Source organism: Dama dama, chromosome 12, assembly GCF_033118175.1.
Source record: "Dama dama isolate Ldn47 chromosome 12, ASM3311817v1, whole genome shotgun sequence".
Lineage (NCBI taxonomy): Eukaryota > Metazoa > Chordata > Mammalia > Artiodactyla > Cervidae > Dama > Dama dama.
The window spans coordinates 94,199,711-94,227,181 of NC_083692.1; the positions used below are offsets into that span (position 1 = coordinate 94,199,711).

General features: G+C 37.9%; 1 protein-coding gene across 3 annotated transcripts in view; it reads left to right on the plus strand.

Annotated features, from left to right (window-relative positions):
• CERT1 (ceramide transporter 1) overlaps window positions 1–27,471 on the plus strand; it is a 122,203-nt gene that overhangs the window by 69,798 nt on the left and 24,934 nt on the right. For all 3 annotated transcript variants that reach the window (XM_061158153.1, XM_061158152.1, XM_061158150.1), the window contains 4 exons: window positions 536–619; window positions 5,136–5,293; window positions 9,835–9,927; window positions 26,275–26,361. In XM_061158153.1, the coding sequence (XP_061014136.1) occupies window positions 536–619; window positions 5,136–5,293; window positions 9,835–9,927; window positions 26,275–26,361 (422 nt within the window). The remainder of the gene's footprint in view (window positions 1–535; window positions 620–5,135; window positions 5,294–9,834; window positions 9,928–26,274; window positions 26,362–27,471) is intronic.

Genomic DNA, 27,471 nt, shown 5'->3' on the forward strand with positions numbered 1-27,471 from the left:
GGAGAGTATTGTATAGAAGAAAGAGGTATGTTGAAGAACACAGGGGATTCTGTATTTCCTGGAATTGGATAAGTTAAAAGGAATATCCAGGCACAGACATATTGAGATGAATTAAAATCAGTATCACAACTGTAAGTCATTATATTTTCCCTGTGTATCCTGGAGGCAAGATAAAGTATCTTCTTTATCTGTTGATACCATTACCATCCTCTTCAGTCTTTGTAGGCCTCTGGCAGAATTACCAAATCTCCCCAAGGTAAGGAGGAAGAGATATGAAGACTCAAACAACAGAATAATTTATATCTCAGTACTATCCCTTACAAAAATGAGAATGGATATGGTTTTTATAATAATGTATTTAAAGACATTTCACAGCATACTTATTGGACATCCATTGATGAGCACTGAGAATACAAAGATGAATAAGATTGTGTATTCAGGGAATCCAGAGGATATTTAATCAGTTGAACATAAGAATAAACTGGTTGATTTCTGTGTGCTTTCATCCTGATATTCTTATATATATTTTACTTAGTGGTAGAAGATGATGAAGATGACTTTCCTACGACACGTTCTGATGGAGACTTCTTGCATAATACCAATGGCAATAAGGAAAAGGGTAAGTAGGAAAGTTTTCTCTCTCAGGGTATGTGGAAAAAATATACTTTCTAAAGTTACATAGTAGCTAACTATTTAACAGGAATAATTATTTAATGGAGTAATTGGAAAAAGTCTTTTTTAAGTTGGAACATGAAAATTTCTTCTAGGAAAAGACATGGAGGTAAAATACAGTCTGACATTAAATAATATGAGAGCTTATCTGACAAATATTTCATTCTAAATTTTAGACATTGGCCATTTATTTCAGTAGTGTTTGGTAGAATCAGTTTCTAGTACTGAAAAAATATTTGTTAGGAAAGATTGTAGTGGGACTTGAATGTTTCTTTAATGTTATTTCTGTCTTTAATGTCCTTTTCTCTTTCCACTTGATAAACTGGTGTTGCAGTGTATTTAATCAGTGTTACTAAAGGAAAATTATTGAAACAGCTGCTTTCATAGCACAGTTGTTCATAAACTCAGGAACAAGGTGGTTTATTTCATATATCAGTTAATAACGAGTTACTTTTTGGATGGAATTCCTAATTGTTCATTAGATATCTGTGTTTCTAACAACACAGATGAACATGGAGGGCATTATGCTAAGAAATAAACCAAAGACAAATAACACATGGTATCACATATATGTGGTATTTGCTGGGAGAAGTTAGGTTGCAACAGAAACCCGTGACTCGTAGTCAGTGCTTTCTTTTAATATATTCTAAGAAAAAGCTGACATGGATTCTTAAAACTAAGTTGCAAATAAGCCTTTGTGAGAAAAATAAGTTAATCTAATTATGCTTATTTTTGCTGAAGTTAAGAAAGAATATGAAGTAAAGTCTGATTGTTTTTCAGTTGCTAAGTCCTGTCTGACTCTTTGCGACCCCATATATTGCAACATGTCAGGCTTTCCTGTCCTTCACTATCTCTTGGAGTTTGCTCAGATTCATGTCCATTGAGTCAAGGATCCTGTCTAACCATTTCGTCTTCTGTTGCCCTCATCTCCTTTTGCCTTCAATCTTTCGCAGCACCAGCTCTTTTCCAGTGAGTCAGCTCTTTGCATCAGGTGGACAAAGTATTGGAGCTTCGGCTTCAGCATCAGTCCTTCCAGTGAATATTCAAGATTGACTTCCTCTCGGATTGACTAGTTTGATCTCCTTTCAGTCCAAAGGACGCTCAAGAGTCTTCTCTAGCACCATAGTTCAAAAGCATCAATTCTGTGCTCAGCCTTCTTTATAGTCTAACTCTCACGTCTATACATGATGACTGTTGGAAAGACCATAGCTTAGACTATATGGACCTTTTTCAGTAAAATAATGTCTCTGCTTTTTAATACGCTGTCTAGGTTTGTCATTGCTTTTCTTCCAAGGGGCAAGCATCTTTTAATTTCATGGCTGCAGTTACCATCTGCAATGATTTTGGAGCCCAAGAAAATAAAGTCTGTCACTGTTTTCATTGTTTGCCCATCTATTTGCCATGAAGTGATGGGACCAGATGCCATGATGTTAGTTTTCTGAATGTTGAGTTTTAAGCCAGCTTTTTCACTCTCCTCTTTCATCTTCATCAAGAGGCTCTTTAGTTCCTCTTCACTTTCTGCCATAAGGGTGGTGTCATCTGCAATCTGAGGTTATTGATATTTCTCCCAGCAATCTTGATTCCAGCTTGTGCTTCATCCAGCCCAGCATTTTGCATGATGTACTCTGCATGTAAGTTAAATAAGCAGGGTGACAATATATAGCCTTAATGTACTCTTTACGCAATTTGGAACCAGTCCGTTGTTCCATGTCCGGTCCTAAGTGTTGCTTCTTGACCTGCATGAAGATTTCTCAGGAGACAGGTAAGGTGGTCTGGTATTTCCATCACTTGAAGAATTTTCCACACTTTGTTGTGATTCACACAGTCAAAGGCTTTAGAGTAGTCAATGAAACAGAAGTAAATGTTCTTCTGGAATTCAAGGAAAGATATATAGAACAGTGGAATAGAATTGAGAGTCCAGAAGTAAACCTTATTTCATAGTAAAATAAATATGATCTTTTATAAGAGTGAACACAAGAAAAAGAAAATAGGTTTTCAAACAGCTTTATTGAGATGTAATTAACATACCATACACTGTATATATATTTAAAGTGTACAGTTTGGTCAGTTTTAATATTATCATGATGCTATCACCACCATCAAGACTGTCCTTCAAAAGTTCCCTGCCTCCATCCCTTTTGTCTTCCCTTTCTCTCCACTTCTCAACCAACCACAGCCCTTCTGTCACTGTAGATTAGTCTGCATTTTCTAGAATCTAATGAATTCAGTTTTTCTTGCCTGATCTCTTTCTTCGTTTGAAATTTCTCATTGTTATGCATATCATTATTCAGTGTCTTTTCATTGCTGAATAGTATTCTCTCGTACAGATGACATGACAGGTTTCTTCAGTCCATTTGTCTGTTGGTGGAAATTTGGGTTGTTTACAGTTTGGAGCTGTTATAAATAATGTTCCTGTGAACATTCAAACACAATATGTTTTTTTATGGACATATATTTTATTTCTTTGGAGAGATGGCATGGTTGAATCATATGGTAGGTATATATTTAACTTTTTAAAAACCTTCCAAACTACTTTTCAACCAGACCAGTCATATTTGAGAGCTCAGGTTCCTCCATATCCCCACTGACTCTTTTTTTGTTTGTTTGTTTTGTTTTTTGTTTGTTTTTGTTTTTTATTTATTTATTTTTTTAGTGGGAGGCTAATTACTTCACAACATTTCAGTGGGTTTTGTCATACATTGATATGAATCAGCCATAGATTTACACGTATTCCCCATCCCGATCCCCCCTCCCACCTCCCTCTCCACCCGACTCCTCTGGGTCTTCCCAGTGCACCAAGCCCGAGCTTGGTCCCCACTGACTCTTGATGTGGTCAGTCTTTTAAAATTTTAGTCTTCTAATAGGTGTATAGTGGTATCTCACTGTAGTTTTAATTTGCTTTTTTCTAGTATCTAGAAGTGTTGAGCATCTTTTTATCTGCTTATTTGCTGTTCATATTTCTTCTTTGGTGAAATGTGTATTCAGATCTTTTGCTCAATTTTCAATTAGATTATATTTTCCTGTTGAGATTACTGTGTATTGTATTGATATATTAATATACTGAGATATCTATATTAATGTGTAATATATATATGGATAGATAGATAAAGAATATGTCCTTTATCATATGTATTCTGTGCAAAGATTTTTTTTTTTCCCCAGTCTGTGGCTTGTTTCATCATTCTTTTAAAAAAATTTTATGTGGATATTATATATATTTGAGGTGAGACTTCCCAGGTGGCTCATTGGTAAAGAATCCACCTGCCAACAAGAGATGTGAGTTCAGTCTCTAGGTCAGGAAGATCCCCTGGAAAAGGAAATGGCAACCCACTTCAGTATTCTAGTTTGGGAAATCCCATGGACAGTGGAGCCTGGAGGGCTACAGTCCTTGGGATCGAAGCAAGTCAGACACAACTGAGCAACTAAACAACAACAGAAACATATTTGAGGTGTTCAGTATAGTGATTTGGGGTATATGATTATGGTGAAATGATTACTGCAGTCAAGTTCATTAACATATTTTTCTCAGTTACCATTATTTTATTATTAACTATAGATTAGCTCTCTAGACTTACTTATCCCACAACTCCAACTCTCATTCTTTTAACAGTGCCTTCAAGAGTAGAAATTTTAAAGTTTGATGAAGTTTAGTTTGTCAGTTTAATTTTTGGATTGTCACTTTGCTGTCATATCTACATTATGAGTTTTTAAAGTTGGACGTATTATTTCATTTATAAGAGTTCTGTTGAAATGGTTTCTTATAACTATAGTGCTCTGGGACTTCCCTGACTATCCAGTGATTAAGACTCGATGCTTCCAATGCAGGGGGTTGTGGGTTCGAACCCTAGTCAGGGAACTAAGATTGTACATACTGCACGTGGTGGCCCAAAAATAAATGAATAAAGCTTAAAGATATTATTCTGTCTTGTTTGCATCTTATGAGTTTTTTTTAAGATTGTTCATTTAATTCAAAGACTAACTTTAAAATTATAATATATGAACATAACCATTTTTATGTATGCATTGGTCCCAGAATTATATTCAGACATTTACTTAAGTTTCTTATATTACCTTATTCATTTCGGCAGTTTCTCCTCAGATATTTTTTTTTAATTCAGGTTTTCTCAAAATATAAGGTAGTTCTTGCCATAATTAGGTCTCACTTTAGGCTACCTGTTACTATTAAATTACTACTTCTTTTACCACTTATTTACTGGGTACAGCTTGGCAAACAGATTTCAGGAAGCAGAATCAGAGAAAAAGACTTTAGAGTGCATATGTTGTCCCAAGCTTCTTTGCTTATAGAGATGGATGGAAATTTTTAAGTGTTGGCCAACAGGAAGGCAACTCCATTTTGAAAGTTCTGCTCTTATAGTTTTCTAAAAAATATCTAATTTTAAGTTGTAATGAGGAATGATTTCTTTGTTATAAAGATTTATAGTGAATACTTTTTTTTCCCCCAGTATTTCCACATGTAACACCAAAAGGAATTAATGGTATAGACTTTAAAGGTGAGGCGATAACTTTTAAAGCAACTACTGCCGGAATCCTTGCTACACTTTCTCATTGTATTGAGTTAATGGTAAAACGTGAGGATAGCTGGCAAAAGAGAATGGACAAGGTAAGATTCTCTTTTCTTCTTTTAAAAAAATAATCAGATTTTCTTTATATACCATCAAACATTTAAACCTAACTAACTTCTCAGGGAAAGATCTTTTGGATTGTTAGAAGTAGCAGGTGGTACTAATTCTCTAAAACTTTAGAACATCTTAAATTCATTTTTTTAATGAGATTCATTGGTTATGTATTTGGTTATTGTGTGGTATGCGTTCTTCATTGGATTTTAACATAAAAGTTTTTCTAATGATAATAGTAATGCTTGGAATAGAAGTATGAACCATTTAACATTTCCTAGCTTTATTGTTTGGAGAAGGAAATGGCAACCCACTCCAGTGTTCTTGCCTGGAGAATCCCAGGGATGGGGGAGCCTGGTGGGTTGCCGTCTATGGGGTCGCACAGAGTCGGACACGACTGAAGTGACTTAGCAGCAGCAGCAGCTTTATTGTCTAAGACATGAATGTATACTTAAGTTATATGAACTACTTGGTGTATATAAAAAATACCGATTTATAAAGTTAAATATTAACTTACTGCATTCATGGCCGTGTATGTTTTCCAACATCACTGGTGTCGCTTAACACACATTTTGTTGTCCATTGAACATTTGCTTTCTGTTCCCCTTCCCTACCTTTGTTTAAACTGCAGCACTGATGATAATGTTATAATATGAATCTTTAGTTGTAAGTGTGAAGTAGAATTTGGCTCAGTGAATTTGTTTAGTAGGAAAACTTTTGTTTATAATTTAATATCATAAAAATGTTAGAACCAAAGCGTATCTCAGAGAATTAGTTGTAGTGCAGTGCCATCATTTTATGGAAGCAGCAGCTGAGCCCAGAGGCTCGTCTAGAGGTATTAAGGAGCAGAATTAGAAGAATTTTACTCTTCCATATTTTAACTCAGAATCGATCACCCATCAGTGAGTCATACTGCTTGCAGTGTTTGGAGGTCTTAGCAATTTGAGCAGAACACTAAGGAGAGCAGTGTCATCACTGACGTAACAGCAGAACGGCTATAGTTTAATAGCGCTTGATGTTTGAAAAAGGTTCGCGTGTTCTCGGGTGCAGGCAAAAGTAGGCCAGGTTGATTGACTATATGTTTTCTTTTAAAACCAAGCAGTAAAAATATTCATTTAAGGTACATACAGGTACTTCATTATTATTCTGGAGTCAAACTGTTATACCATCAACGATTTCAGTTGTGGATCATAGTGAATTTTTACTAATTCACAAAAATAAAGTGTGAGAAAACAGGACACCCCCTTAAATTCACTAGACTACCGGTTCAAGAGAACCTTTCAACTTGTCCAGATTAGCTTATTCAAAACTTTTTGGTAGCTTTCTCCTAAGCACCCCCATCCCGCCTCCCACCCCCAGTCTACTAATCCTTCCCTAGAGAGTCACCATCTCCAGTCATGTGCTCTAAGGACACTGCCTAAAAAAATCCATTAATAACACACATCTTCCCCATCTTTTTGGCAATCAAATTTCTTATTTGAAAAGGGGCATGGATTTGTAGTTGTCTTCAATATTGGTAATCTTATCCCTTCTCTTTCTTTACTGGGTAGCACCAGGTAGACTGTATCAAAGAACCTGTGAAAACAAAAACACTTTTTTGGTACCACATTTAGCCAAATAACAGCACAAAAGATGGTAGTATTAATTGAAATCTGCAAACAGTTGTAATTTATAGTGCTCTTACAAGTCTCATTCACCTTTTCCACCATCACGTTTTTTCTCAAGGTTGGTATAGAGTCCCAGTTACATTTTGCAGGAAATGTAAATGCATGTGTGCATATATAGTATATGCACATATATTTAGTATGTATGTACATATATATTCTTATATATATATATATACACACACTCTGTAAAGATTAGGAAATTCTTGAATTGAGAGAGTTGTTTATCAACAAACATGTCCTTGGCTCAGCTGGTAAAGAATCTGCCTGCAATGCAGGAGACCTGGGTTCGATCCCTGGGTTGGGAAGATCCCCTGGAGAAGGGAAAGGCTACCCACTCCAGTATTCTGACCTGGAGAATTCCATAGACTGTATGGTCCATGGGGTCGCAAAGAGTTGGACACGACTGAGCGACTTTCACTTCACTTAGGTAATTGATATAATTGGTAAGGAAAGTACAATGATAACAATAAGGTTTAATTGAAATTGTGTTTTTTTCAAGAAGTATTTGTACACTTGTTGTGTGCTAAACTGTAAGCTGGAAATGAGGAAACAGTAATGAACAGGAAGTCATTCTTGAAGGATGTTAAAATCTAATGAGAGCAATTAAATACATGATAGTTGATAAAATAATAGCTATTTAATAGCTGTATACCTTTTATGTATATTTCTAATATATGTTTATCTAGTATATAGTAGATATACATATATAGTAGATATGTATAATATATATGTAAATCTCTGTAGTCTCCAATTTTATGTTTAATAGCTCTTATGTAGATTTCTAACATTATATCCATTGTTCTTCTAGTTAAATAATTTAAAATTAATATTCTTCAGTGGTGATGATTTTTCTCAGTTACCTGTATAAATAATTCCTTCTTTTATAGAAGTATACTTAATTTTTAGCCAGTTATGTCCAAGAATTCTAAGATTAAGCAATTTTAGTTGTTAATATTAATAAGAGAAAACCTACTCATCAAAGATGTTTGCTTATATTAATAGATTCACAGGTGTATAATTTCACATGTTTATTCACTTTCCTCAAGGTCTTTCTAGTGTTATTGCTGTTCATTTTTTAAAATTAAGGTTTAATGTGTGTACAGTGAAGTGTGCCAATCTTAAATGTACTGCCAGATGAGTCTTATACATATGTCTACTCCCCTGTAGCCACTACTGAAATCAAAACATGGAAGTTTTATAACCCCCCAGGTTTTTCATGCCTCTTCCTACTCCATACCATACCACGGCCTCAAGAAGTAACCACAGTTTTAACTTATTAATATATCCTTATAGATTAGTTTTGCCTGTTCTTGGACAGCATGTAAATGGAATCATACAAAATATACTCTTCTGTCTGGCTACCCTCTCCCCAACACTGATTGTGAAGTTCCTTCATCTTGTAACCTTTAGTGATAATTTGTTGTTTTTTATTGTTATAGAGTATTATTCCTGTATACTGTTCATTATATGGTGCATTTTCATTCTATGACTTTACTGTGTTTTTTCCTTTGTCCTGCTGATGGGCGTTTTTTTATTTTGGCTCTTGTGAATAAAGCTGCTGTGAGCATTGTTATGTGTATTTTTGGTGGATATATGCACTGTTTTCATTTGGGCATATACCAAGCAGTAGAATTATCAGTTCATGAGGTATATACGTAGCTTTAGGTGTATAGAGGTAGACAGTTTTCCAAAGTAGTTATATCAGTTTATAGTTCCACCAGCAAGTAAGTGAGAATTCTAGTTGCTTTTCACCCTTGACAGCACTTGGTATTGTCATTTTTTTGTGAGTGATTTTTTATATTTTAATTTTAGCCATTCTGATGGTTCTGTAGTCCTGTCTTCATTTCAGTACACAACAGTTTGTAGGCCCACTATACTAATTCATTGATTTGCACTAGCTTAATTCAAATGGGTTTTTAGAAGTGGTTAAGCTCTGTGTGAGTTCTGTTTGGACTTTAACCCTTAAATATTTGAGGTGAAGGAATAAAGGTGTTAGGTTCTTTATATTAATAGTAATTCTGTTGGGCTTTAATATCAGATTTCATCCATTGCAGTCCATTGTTCTAAAAAAGAAAGTTTGAGGTTGGTGCCAAGGCCAGCCTTTTAAAATTTTGTCCTTGGATCTTTTAGCAGATTCTGAGAGCTATAGACCTTATCTATAAAAGCAGAAGGTTAAAGTAGAAATCTGAGCTCTTTTACAGCTCTAAAATAATTTAATCCAGCAGTTGGAAAGTATAAGAAACATCTCCTAGAATATCTTTTTTGCAGTTACTGGTTTTACCAATTATTGAGTTATTTTTTTCCTGGCATCCATTACTTGCTTTTTTTCTCTATAACAAAATAAATTTAGCTCCTACTGGGGGAAACAGACACATGAATATATATTATAGGCGTTTCTCTGATGCTAATTTATCTCTTCTTTTTTTTTTTTTTTTTTAACATGTAGACACTTTGGTAGTTACTTAATCCATTTAAATATATAGCCTACCTAGTGTGTGTGTGTTAGGTGCTCAGTCATGTCCAACTCTTTGCGACCCCATGGACTGCAGCCTGTCAGGCTCCTCTGTCCATGGAATTCTCCAGGCAAGTATACGGGAGTGGGTTGCCACTTCTTCTCCAGACCTACCTTGTAGGTGATCTTAACGGTAGCTTGTATGTGATATATGGCCCAGAAAAAAAGTGTTTTCTTGGGCAGAAGAATACTCATGTTTTTCTTTTCTTTCTTTCTTTTTTTTTTTAGCAGAAGAAAATTCTTACAGGAGTAAAAGTTATTTTTTTGGCCAAATTATAAAATTTTGGTGAAATGTAAAAAAAATCCCATATCACATGATAAATTCTTCATCTGGTTTTATTTTTTAAAGGAAAGTGAGAAGAGAAGAAGGGTGGAGGAAGCATACAAAAATGCCATGACAGAACTTAAGAAAAAATCCCACTTTGGAGGACCAGATTATGAGGTATGAAATTACAGTTTTGGTCTTAGAAAAAGAAACACCTGGAAAAAACATAATATATGTCACAAAAGTGATTTTTATATTATGCTTTTGTAACCTTTAAATATTTTGAATATTTTATAATATATATGCTAGTCTTACCCTGAAAAGATTTTTTTTTCCTACAAAACTGTAAAAGGCTCATTACTAGCCCTGTCTACTTTATAGGACAAGTTTCTGTCTAGCCTGTGAGGGTTATACTTATTGATATTACCTTGTAACTCTTTCTTTTTTTTAAATTTTATTATTTGAAATCAATAGATGCATTATTTTTTTGCCTACACTGTGAAGCATGTGGGCTCTTAGTTGAGGGATTGAACCTGTGCTCTCTGCATTGGGACTGCAGAGTCTTAACCACTGGACCTCCAAGGAGGTCCCTAATTCTGTTCTTTTGTTTTTGTGTTTTTATTTATTTATTTATTTATTTTTATTAGTTGGAGGCTAATTACTTCACAACATTTCAGTGGGTTTTGTCATACATTAACATGAATCAGCCATGGAGTTACATGTATTCCCCATCCCGATCCCCCCTCCCACCTCCCTCTCCACCCGATTCCTCTGGGTCTTCCCAGTGCACCAGGCCCGAGCACTTGTCTCATGCATCCCACCTGGGCTGGTGATCTGTTTCACTATAGATAATATACATGCTGTTCTTTCAAAACATCCCACCCTCACCTTCTCCCACAAAAAGCAACCTACAGAGAAAAACTCCTGAGAACTTGACTGATGAAACATTTTAGTCTGTGCTGTATACTGTGAGGTCTTATCCATAGCAGAGCATGAACTGTTCTAATTGCCTCACCTTTATGTTTGAAAAATGTCTGAAATCAGCTTCTTTACCCATTTTGTTATTTGTTAAGCAGTTAGTAGAATCTGCATCTCCATATACACACACATGTAGGAGTGCAAGGAGTATCACTGACATGGAAGTAAAATGTTTAAAAAAAAGACATTAGATTGTATTTAAGAAAGTAGAAGAAAAATTCCTTGCCATTATTATTCTAGAAAGGAAAAAAAGACCCGCTATTAACCATATTTTTTATGTTGGGATTGATTTCCAGCTGTTAAAATCCATAGTGTGAAGTCTCGAGCGATAATATTTTTAAATTAACAAGCTGTCATTTCATTCCTTCTAGAATGTATAAAAATTACATAATCAGCTATTGTCTTGGATTTTAAAGTCTAGATTACTGAAATATTAGCTGTTAAAACAAAAATTTTAATTTTATTCTGAAGCTGAGCAGGTTGATTTGCTGTTTTAGGTTTGTTTGGGGGTAACTGTGGGCCTTTACAGTTTGCCCTATTTTTTCTCACTGCAAAGATGCACCGGCATGTCCGTCACGTCGGCTGGCTCAGATGTGTGATGCACGCTGCCCTGTGTGCGTGCGCCCTCCACAAGCGGCTGTGCCTTTGTGACCTCTGGTGTTACATTATCTGTGTGACGAGTGGTGTAACTCACCACAGTGCAGCACTGCCTAGGCGCTGTGTTCGTTAGGCACCTGAGCTGACTGTGCTGGACTTGCGAACAAATTAGGCTTACGAACGCACTCTCCAGATGGAACTTGTTTGTTCGTAGGGGACTTACTATATGATTTCATATTTGTCTCCCCTTTTGTCATTTCAGAGGAAAGAAAAGGAGGGTCCTTGTGATAGGTTTCTATGTTTATTAGTTTAAATAAATTGCTTTATTGATGTAATTTAGGCTTTCTTTTTAAAATGTTTATTGGTTATTTGCATTTCTTCTTTAGTGGCTCTCTTGTACACATCCCTTGATATTTTTATTGTTAGAATTTGGGTGTTTTTCCTCTCTTGATTTAGAAGATGGACAGGACTGACTTCATTTCTCAATTATTTTCTTCTTTTTAACAGTTAAAAAAAATCTTATTAGTTTTGCCATTTAAATTTTATACTTTTCTTGTATTTAACTCACAGTCTTGATACAGTTATCTTTATATTTTTTTCATGTTTTAAAAAGCATTCTTTTTTTAGCCTAAAGGTATAAACTGAGGCAGTCTCAAATTACCAGAAATTGAGTTTATTTGGGAATAGCAGAGATTATGATTTGGGAAATGCATGCCAAGTAACAAGTTAGAGGCAGTTTTGTAGAGGCTGTGGGGCCAGCTGTATTTTATGGGCAAGGAGTACAGACAAGGGAAGTCCAGCCAGAGCCTAAGCACTGAGTTCATTGGCCTGAAGATGGGGAGAGAGACTTGGCGGATGGTCGTCGGTCTGAAGAGAAGGCTCTGTCTTCTGCTGATCTGGCATTTACGGGAAATCATTCTCTCAGTTAAGTTCCATTCTTCAGGTACAGGCATGAGATTCCCATTTCATATCGTCAGATTCCATTTTAGATTGAAATCCTTTCACACTGTACTTCAAATAACTATATTTTCTGTTCTTTTTTTTAATGATCTCTTCTAGGTATATTAACACATCTGATTTTTTTTAAAATTATGATGTAATGGAGGAGTCTGTAATTTTATAATCCAATTGGAATTGTTGACTAAACCATCTTTTTCCCACCTAGTTGAAATGCACCTCCCTCTTTCTCTTTTAATAGTTAAGGGAACTTCAGTTTTTTTTCTCTTCAATTCTCTGTTGATGAAAAATTAAGAAAGAAATGGACATTTTTATTGGAGCCAAACTGAGGATTATAAACCAGGAACAGCATCTCAGAAAGCTCTGAGAACTGTTCCATCCATTAGAAGTGTTTTTGAGACAGAAGTCTCTACATCAAGTTAAATGATGTAATACTGACAGTTTACACAGTTCTCTTCTGCAAGTGTAAACTGGTAGGTAACATGACTCACTCCAAGATCAAGAAGGAAGGTTATCTTTTAAGGAGTTGGTGCTAGGAGAACATTGTGCTTTAGGATCGGGCAGGTGTTTTTGTTGATGGGGAATATTTGGTCATGATGCAAGATGCAGATAATACAGTATATAGTAGCAGGGAAAGGGGAGGCCAAAGGGCAGAGAAAAAGTTTTTTTAAAAAACACTTAAATTTTTCTTGTCTTGCCATGAAATACTAATTTTATTTCACAGTTTCCCTCTTTTGATCGTTAACCTTTTGATAGCATTAGGCAATCAAATATTTGGTACCTTGATGCCAGGGTTGTTGCTCACCTGCTCTTGATAAATCCATCATGTCTCTCTAAGCTGGGTCCCAATAGCTCAGTTCTCTTTTGGCGGGGGGAGTTACACCAGCAGAATGTTCAACAAGTACTGAGAGCCGATTCCAGGTTGTCCAATGTGATTTAACCCAAATTTCCTCACATGTGCATTATGTATGCCCATTAATTTATAGAGCACTATATAGACATGATCTACAAATTCAAGTTGTTTAGACATCATTATTTTACTATTAGCAAGTGACACACAGTATGGAAGGCAAGAAACTATCACTTTGTAATTCCACAAACTGTAATTTAAATGGTCAGGAGGACCAACAACATCATTAATAGAGATTTAAGCCAAGATCCTCCTAAACTGAACTCTTTTCCTAGTGTTTCCCCTAAACTGGGAGGGAGATTGCTCAAAGTGGAAATCTAGATCTTCATGTGTCATCAAATATTGTGGCCAAACGGTCATACCATTGGAAACGTGATAGGAACCAGTGTACTCACATTACAGATTGACAGAAGCTACCAGTGTACTCACATTACAGATTGACAGAAGCTACCCATAAGGGACCTTAAGCCCAAGGCAAATGAATTATGTGTTTTCCTAACCAACCAGGGAAAAACCAAGGTCATGAATTTGTTCTGTAAATCCATTGTGTCCTTGTGGGAGCTACCCAATATTCACCATCTAATGAAATGGGCTATTTATGGCTAGATTGAGAATAGGCATCTTTACTTGGCCAGGTAAGAGCATGTCACTTAGGGATATTGGCAGTGATATTAGCTTGCATGGCGCTAGAGTTTCTTTAAAATAAAATGTCCAAGGGCCATCCAGTTAGAGCCTTGGAGAGGAGAAATTCAGCAGGGCAACCTGGGACATGGGTAATTGGCCCCAAACCCAGTAATTAGATTAATTTTAAACTTGCAAATATTGAGTCCAAGAAAGAAACTGAAACCAAAAAAGTGACTCATTAGAAAATACCCTGATGCTGGGAAAGATTGAAGGTGGGAGGAGAAGGGGACAACAAAGGGTGAGATGGTTGGATGGCATCACCAACTCGATGGACATGAGTTTGAGCAAGCTCCCAGCGTTGGTGATGGAGAGGGAAACCTGGCGTTCTGCAGTTCATGGGGTTGCAAAGAGTTGGACACCACTGCGTGACTGAACTAAAGAAAGAAATACATTTGATTCATAAGCAAAGGTATGAGTTCCCCCCCACCCCACCAAAAAATGAGCGTAAGCAGTTATCAAAGTTACCAGTATACAGACCTGGTCCAGCATCTTGGATTAGCTGTCTCCTTCAGATGTCTTCTTGTGCTGGTCTGGTAATACTGTTTTTAGTTGAAGTCAGGTGTCAGAAATAGAAGTTGCAGTTTATTTAGGAGAGGAGGCCTAATACAGTCCGTTCTAATGTGACTGAGTCCTTTATCTGAGACCTTTTCCAGTAGGAATAATCTCCTGGTTGTAGGTCATGGCACGTCTGATCTTCATCCAAAGTTAAATTACTGTGATAAGCTTCAGAAACATACTTCGAGTGCCCTTTTAATAACTAAACTTTACAATAATATGACAACAAGGAAACTATCTCAGAAAAGAATCTTAGGCAGTAGTGAAGACCTCATTTAATAAAACTAGAATTTAATATCCACTTAAACATTATCTTTCTCGCTCTAAAATTACCCTAATTTCTACCAAATACAGCCACATTAAGACTAATTTGTTCACAAAATGTCTGATTAATTGACCATACAGACTCTTTAAATTGGCTGTGATGGAACTTTCCATCTCAGATTGAACTTAAACTCTCAAGGCCAGGAAAGCCACACCAAAGCGTGTCATGGATTCTGCCTGTGATAAATGTAGAGTTGGGTGCTGGGTTTAGATGAGTTTCTGAATTCCTTGAGATTCCTGCACCTGTTAGTAGGTGGCCTTCCTTGTATGCCTGGTTAAGTTGCTGGGAACCTAAGAGTTTACAGATTCTGAAGGGATCAGGTAGGGAGAAAAAATAAATGTTTTAGTTCTATATACAGAGGTGTAATTTAAGGGTTCCTTTATATCTGGAAAGCAGATTAAAAATGAATAGTATTTCAGACAAAAAAAAAAAACAAAAATTATAACCATACTCATAAGTTCATTCAGTCCTGTGAGACTAATCCTACATCTCAATATTCAGTTAGCAGTTTTATGAAACCATCCAGTTTTCCATCAGAAGTCTTTAATTTCTTAGCCAGTTCAGTGGTATGATCTGAAAGTTATCAGAAACCTGTACTTGTAAGGTTTCTGTACTGTTCTTTTTATGAATCTTCTTGAAGATGAAGTATTTTTGCCCGGATATTGGAGTAAAATAATAACTTTCCATAAATTACAAAAGATTTGAAAAGTTAAGGTAAAGACCTGATTCCAGTCCAGTTGACAAACTTGGTTACTGCTGTGACATAAAACAATTTAAGATAATTTCTAGAACTATAACTGATAACATGTTACCAGGACATTTTAGGAGTTCCACATAATTTCTAGAATTTCTATAAAAGTGTTAGTTGCTCAGTCATAAACAACTCTTTGCAACCCCGTTGACTGTAGCCCACCAGGCTCCTCTGTCCATGGAACTTTCCAGGCAAGAATACTGGAATGGATTGCCATTTCCTCCTCCAGGGATGGAACCTGTGTCTCCTGCATGATAGGCGTATTCTTTACTGTTTGAGCCCCCAGTGAAGCTAGACTTTCTAGTAATAACATTTACCCATTTAATAGGACGTCAGAAGTGTTATCACCACTCAAATTTGACAATGCTTCCCATGCAATTTAACATACCAAATAAGCCCAATTTTTAATTACTCTTCTCTCTGAGATGGAGAGAAAACAAATAATTTGAGATATACCAGGGACCCTTTAAAAAACCTCAAAGTTAACTAAAGGTCCGGTGAACTTCACTTAGAAGTTGATCTTTGGAAAGTTTGTCAAAAATACCAAAAACTTTCAAAAACCTGGTTAAATAGGATCATAGGTCAGTGTCATTTAACCAGCATGACAGTAAAAGAGCTCAAAGGTTGTAGTAAATCACCAAAAGGCAAAGAAACTCACACTATCTCTTACTAAAAGCAGCTCAGTGTTTTAAGAAAACTTTGTCTTCTTAGAAAACTAAATTCAAATTTCATATACTTTACCTTTAAAAATAATTTTCTTAATTCAGTCTTATCTTAGCCATTCCCAACCTTGTACAAAACTCTTTTCTCAGTGTTCCTTTTCCTTAACCCTTAACAACTTTCTGTATCCATATTATTTTTTCCATTTTTTTCATTTCCATTCAGAAACAACCGTCTAGCTCTAAGACAAAACTATCCCATCTTCCCCTTTTAAAAAAAGCCTTTCCACTCCTCATACTTTTTATCCATATATTTAAATTTTTTTATTTGTGTATTTATTTGGCTGCACCAGGTCTTAGTTGGGGCACACAGAATCTTTAGTTGCGGCATGTGAACTCTTAGTTGCAGCATCTGGGATCCAGTTCCCTGACCAGGGATTGCACCTGGGTCCCCTGCATTGGGAGTGTGGATTCTTAGGCACTGGACCACCCCGGAAGTCCCTCTCGTACTCTTTCAGTGAAAACATGCTTCCCATCTTCCTTGCATACTAAAATGTTTCCCTTACTCTTTTAGTAGCTTTAGTTGTAATATTATAATTCTTAACCTTAAAACCTAGTTTCTAGTAAAAAGTAAGCACTTATAAACTGTCTTTTACATTATTCTTTAGATTGGCCGGTTTATAAATACTATTTGTTTCTAGAAAACATTCACTTTCTTACAGAAAATGTCTTAATGTGGCATCATATTAATAATCCTCTAAGTACCTTTTAGGAGTTTCTCTGCAAAAGGAAACTTGTGTTCTGTAAATAATGTCCCAATATCTTACTTGGAAACGATTTGGGTATTCAGTGGATTCCCATTATTTAATTTAATTAAGCACAACTCTAAAGTTCAAGTTACCAAAATCCAGAAGGAGTATTTTATATAGACATTCCCAAATAAATTGTTCCTGAAGGGTTAAAAGTTTCATCATGTTGTTATTTTTCCTTGCTGAACAATTTTCTAACAGAAATACTAAGATTTTATTTGATTTGTAGTAAATTTAAGTATAATGAAAGTATTATGCTCTAAAGACATGTCTGTATTAATTAAGCCAACAAGCTTAAGCTAACTTAATAACAGATATTAAGTCAGTACTAAATATATCATGGACCATATAAACTTGAAATTCATTCTGACCAGGTTCTTATATATTTCTGAGCACTTAGATAAGAGCTTAATTGCCTTTAAACCAATTAAATAGAGCTATTTTACCAAATAATTCTGACAGTACCACACATCTACAGCAGTCATATATAGATACGAGAAAACACACAGGCAGAGGCCTCATAGTACCTGTTACTAAATTTCAGCCAGAAATCAGGTGTAGTGATATAAAATCCATAAGTTACAAAAGAGGTTGAATTCTAATTGGGTTTCTGCCAAATGCAACAAATCAAGATCACCTATTTAGATTGCTAAACCCTTTTTACTAGTATTTATGAGAGACACTTAACATTTCTATTTGAGAAGTCAAGTAACAAGTTGTCTACCCCACCTCAAGGCCAGAATTTTTTTTTTTCCCCTCTATTTACAAACCTCTTAAGATAAATAGGGGAGATTTTGGGAGTGGTAAAAGGATTGGTGGGCTTTGGATTATTTCTGGAGCCACACTTCTGGTGCTGTAAAGGCTAGATTTGTAAAATAAGTTTTTTGGTTTGGCGCTTTTTTCCCCCCTTTCTCAAAGAATTGGGTGGCCATCTCAGTGACACCAAAGGACTGACATACCCATTCACTTACGTTGGAATCTTTCTTTCCTTTATTTAGCTTACAGGGGGCGGGGCGGGGGGAGAGCCTCTTCCCAGCTAGCCCTCTCAAATTCCTATCAGGCTTCAAGTATCACCTATGGTCGGTTTAGTCAGACCATTGGCTTCCCACCTCCCAGCTTGGTAATCCATTTGTAAACAATTTTGAGGATTCTCCCTGGGTTTAAGAAATTCTAACTGTGGCCCTTGATCTGAAGAGGCTTGCCTACAAGCCTCATGTGTTCCCTTTCCTAAAAGGAACCATTTGATAGTGTTTTCTGAGTAGAAAGGCAATTAGGACGGAAGATTATTGATAGAGGGGAATAGCAGTTAAAGTTTAGGTACCTTTTATATCATCAATCTTTTTTTAGCCTTCTACAACAAGTCTTTCAATTAGATTTTTGAAATTTTGAAGTCTTTGGGGGCTTATGTATACCAATTAAAATAGGTACGATATTTAAGATGAGAACTCTGTGAAATTTTAACAATTTAGTAGACTTTCCCACTCAACGGGTCTAAGAAGCTAGCCTGATGAATATTTTTCCCTGCTAATATAATTTTAGAAAAGAAAACTGATTTTTAAAATCAGTTTGGAAGTGCTAAAAGAACCTATTGTGACCATTTTAGGGGTGAAATCCTCTAGTTGCATTTAAGAACTTGCAAGCATACATAAACCCAGCTGGTATTCTCATTGGTGACGGTCCATCCAAAGGGTTTGGCTGTAAGGCACAGTTTCTCATTATTTTGTAGCCTAATTCAGATGTGGGATATGAGATGTAATCTGAACTAGATTTTGAGGACAGTGTGGCGGATCAGATGTGTGCTTATTCTGAGTCTAGCCCCAAGGAGTTCACCTCACAGGGCATGGTTCTCCCTGTGGCCGTCTGCAACTAGCACGGGTGCTTAGAGCTCTAGGTTATCGGCCTCAGTTGTGCTTCCCCCTCAGTTCCCCCCATGAGTAGTATTTACTTAATAATTTACTTAATGACTGTAGTGGAGCTCCCTTAATCTCAGAGCTGAGTAATTCATTCTCTCATTTCACTAACAAAAGCTTTGTTCAGACCATGTATCAGCCCTCTTTTTTTTTCCCCCCAATTTAAGCCAAATTTAACAAATACCCAGCCATCTGTGTTTCCCTGGGCCCCTTGTCCAGAAGCCGTAGGTCCTGCCTAAGAAATGCACAAGTGCCCCTTGAGACTCCAACAAATCTTGAGTGAAATAGCATGAATAAAATTTTCAGGATCGTCATTCAAACAATGAGATTTGGATACTAGGAGAACTCACCAGAACCCCTGAGGAGTCCTGATAAGATGGTGGGCTCTATGGGCCCATGCTTGGTACTGAGCATTGGTTCTATGTGGGCTCCCAAGTGTCATTTAGTGGGTATCTGATATTCCTGCCAGCTAAACCATGCATGTTGATGAAAATTAATCAGTCTGTCTGAGAAAGAAATGGAAAATTGTATTCAAGCCAAATTGAGGAGAGCTGTTCTGCGCATTAGAAGTCAAAGCACAGTAGTGTAAGTTTTTTGAGATGGGGCAGTACATCAAATGATGTAATATTGACAGTTGGCACAACCCAGTTCTACAGGAACAAAGTGATGTTGTGTGATGCCTTACGGGATCAAGAAAGAAGTTTATCTTTTTAGGCGTTGTCTTGTTGATACTAGGAAACTATTGCACTTTAGGATTGAAAAGTGAAAGTTGCTCAGTCATGTCCTACTCTTTGCGACCCCATGGACTATACAGTCCATGGAATTCTCCAGGCCAGAATACTGGAGTGGGTAGCCATTCCCTTCTCCAGGGCATCTTCCCAATCCAGGGATCAAACCCACGTCTCCCGCATTGCAGGCGGATTCTTTACCAGCTGAGCCATCAAGGAAGCCCTTAGGCAGGTATTCTTCCTGATGGGGAAGATTTGGTCATGATGCATAATGCAGATATACAATAAATAGCGGAGGGGAAAGGGGAGGGCCAAAGGGCAGAGAAGAGTTTTTTTCTACGTTAAAATTTTTATCTTGTCATAAAATATGAATTTTATTTCAAATCCCTGTAGTTTCAAGTTATGTAATCCTTAAACTAGTGCCTGTTCTTACACCTTTTTCTCCTTTTCAAGTTTTGAACCATTGGATTTTAGATACTAATTCAAAATATGATTTTGTTTTATTCTTATCAAACATTCAAAGTGTTCTAGTTATTGAACAAAGATTTACCTGTTTCTGTCATCTGTAGCCTCAGAAATTACAATCTTAAATCCATTCCTTAAGATTTAACTAATGCAAGACACCTCTAGGCATAAAAGTGAACAAGCAACCATTTTAAAATCATGAATGAAATTTTAAAAGCCCATTATCATCATCATCATTTATCTTGGTTTTATAAACACTGACAGTGAAAGTCATTCAGTTGTGTCCGACTCTTTGCAACCCCATGGACTATACAGTCCATGGAATTCTTCAGGCCAGAATACTGGAGTGGGTAGCCTTTCCCTTCTCCAGGAGATTTTCCCATCCCAGGGATCGAACCCAGGTCTCCTGCATTGCAGGTGGATTCTTTACCAGCTGAGCCATCAGGGAAGCCCAGCTGGGCATGGGTGATATTTTAAGAATGAGACAAACAAGGATCCTCCCCAGGGACCTTGTTGTTGTTGTTTAGTCAGTAAGTCACGTCTGACTCTTTGCAACCTGGTGGACTATAGCCTGCCAGGTTCCTCTGTCTGTGGGATTTCATAAGCAAGGGTACTGGAGTAGGTTGCTATTTCCTTCTCCAGGGGATCTTCCCAACCCAGGGATGGAACCCGGGTCTCCTGAATTGGCAGGTGGGTTCTTTACCACCAAGTTGCCAGGGAACCCAACTAAGTACATAGAGTAGAAACACAGAGTAGTTAATGGGTGATTAGAATGTTTGTTATGGAACACTTTAACACTGGGAGGATATTAAGTCAGGGAAGGCTTCCAGGTGTAGTAACATCTGAGCCGAAACCTTAAGAGTGACTAAGCTTAGTATTTGTTAACCAAGTGGATAGCCTGGAAAGTGTTTGCTTGTAGGCGCTGAAGAAAAAACATTTGAAGACCAGAAGGAAAAGAGAGCATTTTGCCACAGGGTAACACAAAGCATTTATATGTGGAGGGTGGGGCCTAGCCGAAGTAGGGAGTGGCGAGACTGGCTGGAAAAATCTGCCTCAGGCAGTGGGTTTGAGGCACAGGAACTTTCCAGATTTGCAGTTTAGAAAAGTCATTCTTACTTCCTGCAGTGAGGAGAGTGGACTGAAGATGACAGTTGTGACTAAGGCCTTGGAGACTTTTTTCGGTATTACAGGTGAGAATTGAAGATAGCTTGAATTTGGATAGAACAGTAGGAATGTACATGGACAAATCAGATATTTGCAAAGTAGTATGTGGTGACTGAATGAGGGAAAAAAGGAGGAATTCAAGAACAGGCCCAGGTTTCTGCCTTACACAGATTGATGTGGAGAGGGAAGAAGAACAGGTTTTAGACATGGTGCATATAAGCTGAAACATACGTATTACTAGATGTAAAGATCTACACTTGGGAGTGAGATGGCAGGCTGTGAACTTGGGAATCTTCAGATGATGACCGAAGTCATAGAAATAGTAAGAATGCTGTGGGGAGAGCAAAGGTGGAACCCTGAGGAGCACTCACATTTAAGGAGTAGACAGAGGAGGAACCTGCTTGGGAACCCGAAAAAGTGTTTGCTTTTCCCAGTGCATAGTGCGTGCTTAGTTGTATCCAACTCTTTGCAACCCCATGGACTATAGCCCACCAGGCTCCTCTGTCCATGGAATTTTCTAGGCAAAGAATACTAGAGTGGGTTGCCATTCCCCTGCTCCAAGGGCTCTTCCTGGCCCAAGGATGAACCCATGTCTTCTGCATTGGCTGGTGCATTCCCAGAGGGCGTCACCTGGGAAGCCCAAGTGCATGCTAAGTTGCTTCAGTCATGTCTGATCCTTTGTGACTCTACAGACCGTAACCCACCAGGCTCCTCTGTCCGTGGACCATAGCCCACCAGGCTTCTCTGTCCATGGGATTCTCCAAGTATGAATATTGGAGTGGGTTGCTGTGCCCTCCTCCTGGGGATCTGCCCAGCCCAGGGATTGAACCCTGTTCTCTTATGTCTCCTGCACTGGCAGGCAAATTCTTTACCACTAGCGCCACCTGGGAAGCCCAAGAGGATGGGAAATTACAGATCCCAGGGGGAAGCTATGACAAACATAGACCGCATATTAAAAAGCAGAGACAATTACTTCGTCAACAAAGGTCCATCTAGTCAAAGCTATGGTTTTTCCAGTAGTCATGTATGGATGTGAGAGTTGTACTATAAAGAAAGCTGAGTGCTGGAGAACTGATGCTTTTGAACTGTGGTGTTGGGGAAGACTTCTGAGAGTCCCTTGGACTGCAAGGAGATCCAACCAGTCCATCCTAAAGGAGATCAGTCCTGAATATTCATTGGAAGCACTGATGCTGAAGCTGAAGCTCCAATACTTTGGTCACCTGATGCGAAGAACTGACTGATTGGAGAAGACCCTGATGCTGGGAAAGATTGAAGGTGGGAGGAGAAGGGAATGACAGAGGATGAGATGGTTGGATGGCATCACCGATTTGATGGACATGAGTTTGAGCAAGCTCCAGGAGTTGGTGATAGACAGGGGACCCTTGCGTGCTGCAGTCCATGGAGTCACAAAGTCGGACACAACTGAGCAGCTGAATGGACTGAACTAAGGGGATGATGGCACCAATGAAGATCATTAACATAAACTCTGCTAATAAGCAAGTAAGATAAAGACTCGAAGTGTCCCATAGACTTAGCAATAAATAGCTCTTTTCCTTGGTAAGCTTAATGAGATAGAAAAGTTAAGTTTTTTGTTTTTATTTCAGAGGACATTTATTTATTTACAACTTTGTTGAAATATAATTAACATATAACATTGTGTAAGTTTACGGTGTACAGTGTAATGCGTACACACACACACACACACATATACACATGGGCTTCCCTGGTGGCTCCGTTGGTAAAGAATCCACCTGCAATGCAGGAGACCCCGGTTCGATTCCTGGGTTGGGAAGATCCGCTGGAGAAGGAATAGGCTACCCACTCCAGTATTCTTGGGCTTCCCTTGTGGCTCAGCTGGTAAAGAATCTGCCTGCAATATGGCAGACCTGGGTTCGATCCTTGGAGAAGGAAAAGCTACCCATGCCAGTATTCTGGCTTGGAGAATTACATGGACTGTATAGTCCATGGGGTTGCAGAGAGTCAGACATGAGTGAGCAACTTTCAGTATACATATATGCTGTAACGTGATCACAACATTTATCTCCTTACATTTTTACAATTTTTTTTTTTTTGCAGTGAGATCTTAAGTTTTTTAATAAAGGAAATTTTATTCCAGTTCTTCCTCAGATTTTTAACACTGCAGTTCCCAATTGGTAGACTCCTGAGACTCTGACTCTTGAATAGATTGAATGAGCATTACAACTTCTTATAGATGTGGTTATGATCAGTAGAATTTAAAAATCATTAGAAAACCTTTGATTTTGGATATTTTATGGCTTTGTAACATCAACAGAGACCAAAGTGATTCTGCTGACATTTGAGTGTCTGAAATGTTTTGGCTTTATAAAGGGAGCCCTGCAGGACTCTTTTCCATGATATAGCTGGTCATTAGATGGTTATGTTAGGGAGGAATAAATCTTCCTCTACCTTTCTTTGTTTTTTCTGGCTCGTCTAAAAAATTAAATTGACAAATTGACACAGGACAGATTAACAGGAGAAGATCAAGGTTTAATGATATGTCTGTGTGGGAGAAATCCAGGGAAACTGAGTAACTCCCCAAAATGGCCGAAACCCTCACCTTAAATACCATCTTAAGCTAAAGACAAAAGATGGGGACATGCTGGTTTGGAGCTTAAAAGACGGGGGTGAGGTAATTCACCTGAAGACGGAAAAGCAGGTGTTTGGTAAACCAGTGTTTGCTGGGCCACGAAGAAAGAATGGCACATTGCAGGCTCTGGTCTCTAAATCCTGCTGAGTTTCCCTCATAACATCTAGCCCACATTCCTTGCAGATGTCTCTAGTGATTGCTCTGTTCTGGGCACAGAGACTCTATCTAAAACATTTGTAGGTCATGAAGAGGGGAAGATCAAAGTTTCTTTCTGACTCTTTCAGGCCTTTGTTTGTTTTCAGCTAGCTCAGAATAATCCACGTGCCAAAGGGATATTTTGGTAATTCGTTGAGATGTGCACTTCTATATGTGCTGTAGTTAAATTAAAAAGTTCAGGGGGTTTTTGAAGTGACTTTCGCAGGATCCTCTAGAACTGTTGCACTGAATTAAGATTTCTGATATGCCTGTGCCAAATAACAGAAGCGCCACAGCACAGTTCATCCCGCTCTTCTTGTGGGGCCCCAGTCTGTGGCAGGGTAGGGATGAGTTACTACAGACTTTTTGATGGAGTCGTGGTGACTTGGAATTTTCAGTCTTAATTGGGAAGATTCCAGACAGACCCACAATAGTTCATTTGTCTTATTTTGTATATTTAAAAATTTAGGAAATGTAAACCCAAGCCTGCCTTTTCAGCCTTCAGTTTAACCATAATATGAAGCTGCTGGGGGGAGGAATATTCCCCCCTCTACCCTCCTTGAGTTCTTGTGGCTGGACTAATAATAAACTTGACATGAGACAGATTAACAAGAGAAAAACAAATTTTAATTCATCTGCATGGCGGGGTCTCACAGAAATGGGACCTCACAGAAAGACCTCTCACAGAAAGAGGCCAAGGCAGTCAGCTTTTACGTTCATTCAACAAAGAAACAATAAATTTTTGAGGAATTGATAGGATGATGGAGCCTCCTACAGTAGCTCAGTAGTAAAGAATCCACCAGGGCTTGATCCCTGGATCACAAAGGTCCTCTGGAGAAGGAGATGGGAACCCACTCCAATATCCTTGCTTGGAAAATTCCATGGACAGAGGAGCCTGGCAGGCTATAAGCCATGGGATTGAAAGTCAGACACGACTTAGCAGCTCAGCAGCAACAACAAAGCAACCTCTGGATGCAGGGAATGCACATTTCACATGAGATTTGCTTCCTGTTTTCAGGGAGACTGGAGTGTCAGAGTGTCCCTCTTGCATTGGACATTTCTTAAGTAACTTTAATTCAAAATACTCAATATGCCATTGAGAACCATGGGGTAGCCTACTCTGGACCCCAACAGTGCTCCTGTTCCGCATATAGTCTACTTGTTGTTCAGTCCACTTAAATGTGTTTTATCACTGCAAGATATGCACATACCTTGCTTGTTTCCATTTTGCTGTTATTCTTTGTATTTTTATCTTGTGATGCAGCTGAGGTTCTACTTGCATTAGAACTACTTGGAGGACTTATTAACATGCATATTCCTGGCTCTACCCAAGACCTACTAAAAAGTAATTTCTTTGAATTGGGGCCTGGGATTTTTCATTTTAATAAGTTCCCCAGGCAGTTCCTCAAGTGATTGAGAGCCACTGCTCTACCGTTCTAAGCAGGCTTTCAAGCGTCAGTTCAGCTTTTCTTTGTCTATGATGTAATTGTCTTTGCTTAGGAAGAGCCCCTTCAGAAACCCTGTCGGTACTTTTCATTGGCTATAGATCTTCTGCAACTTTGTACTTAAAGCCTTCCTACAGTTTTATATGATTTCTGACAAGTACTCAAGTTACAGGTACTCAACTCTGCCACTGTAGCATGAAAGCAGACATGGACAGTCCATAAATGAATGAGTGTGATTATGTCCCAGTAAAGCTCTGATTTCATACAATTCCCATGTTGTGATTTGGGGGTTGGGGGCACACCGCTTGACTTGTGGGGTCTTAATTTTCCAACCAGATATTGAACTTGGACCCTCATTAGGGAGAGTGCAGAGTCCTAACCACTGGACCACCAGGGAATTCTTTGAAATGTTATCTTTTCTTGTTTCTCAACCACTTGAAAATGAAATGCTGAGCTTAAAGGCCATTCTGAAAGTAGACAGTGGACTGGAATTGGCCATATAGTTCACCAACTCCCTGTTCAACTGTCTCTGCCCTAACACAGTGTTGGTGAATATATAGTAAGTATTTGAGTCCCGAGTGAGTGAATTAATTGTAACACTAGTGACTTTGCATAGAACATATGTTGTTCATCTTTGTGTATTATCTGGTGTAATAACTGGTTCCAAAATGTTTGACAACTCACTTTTTAATTTTCTCTGAGAATTAATGCCAAGACTATCAGTGTTTTCTATTTTCTTGAATCAACCACTCCCCCCCCCCCACCCCCCTGTGTGTCTGAATAGGAAGGCCCAAACAGTTTGATTAATGAAGAGGAGTTCTTTGATGCTGTTGAAGCTGCTCTTGACAGACAAGATAAAATAGAAGAACAGGTATGTAAATTTTAAAAATTTTTAAAAATCCTTGGTGTATATTTCATATAAATAGAATTTGAAATCATGATCCTAATAACCTAAAAAATGAACTGTGTCTACACTGAGTCACAAATAAAGAAGAACCTTTATAAGTCACTTTCTTCATTCATCAATTTTCAAACAATAGGAAGGAAGATTAATAATTGTTTAAATGAAGCATGCATAAATAACATGAAATTGAATGGAAATATTCTGCCTGTTCTCTTTGAAGTATCCAATTTTCAGTTCAGTCCAACCATTTAGTCATGTCATTCTCTGCAACCCCATCAACTGCAGCACATCGGGCTTCCCTGTCCATCACCATCTCCTGGAGCTTACTCAAACTCATGTCCATTGAATCAGTGATGCCATCCAACCGTCTCATCCTCTGTCATCCCCTTCTCCTCCTGCCTTCAGTCTTTCCCAGCATCAGGGTCTTTTCCATTGAGTCAGTTCTTCACATCAGGTGGCCAAAGATTGGAGTTTCAGTTTCAGCATCAGTCCTTCCAATGAATATTCAGGACTGATTTCCTTTAGGATGGACTGGTTGGATCTTCTTGCAGTCCAAGGGACTCGCAAGAGTCTTTTCCAACACCACAGTTCTAAAGCATCAATTCTTTGGCAGTCAGCCTTCTTTGTAGTCCGACTCTCACATCCACACATGACAACTGGAAAAACCATAGCTTTAACTAGACGGACCTTTTTTGGCAAAGTAATATCTCTGCTTTTAAGTATCCTGTCTAGGTTGGTCATAGCTTTTCCTCCAAGGAGCAGCCGTCCTTTAATTTCATGGCTACAGTCACCATCTGTAGTGATTTTGGAGCCCCCCAGAAATAAAAGTCTGTCACTGTTTCCATTGTTTCACCATCTGTTTGCCATGAAGTGATGGGACTGGATGCCATGATCTTAGTTTTCTGAATGTTGAATTTTAAGCCAGCTTTTTCACTCTCCTCTTTCACTTTCATCAAGGGGCTCTTTAGTTCTTCTTCACTTTCTGCCATAAGGGTGGTGTCATCTGCATATCTGAGGTTATTGATATTTCTCTCAGCCAATTTTATTATCATTGTATTATCATTGTCCAATTTTATT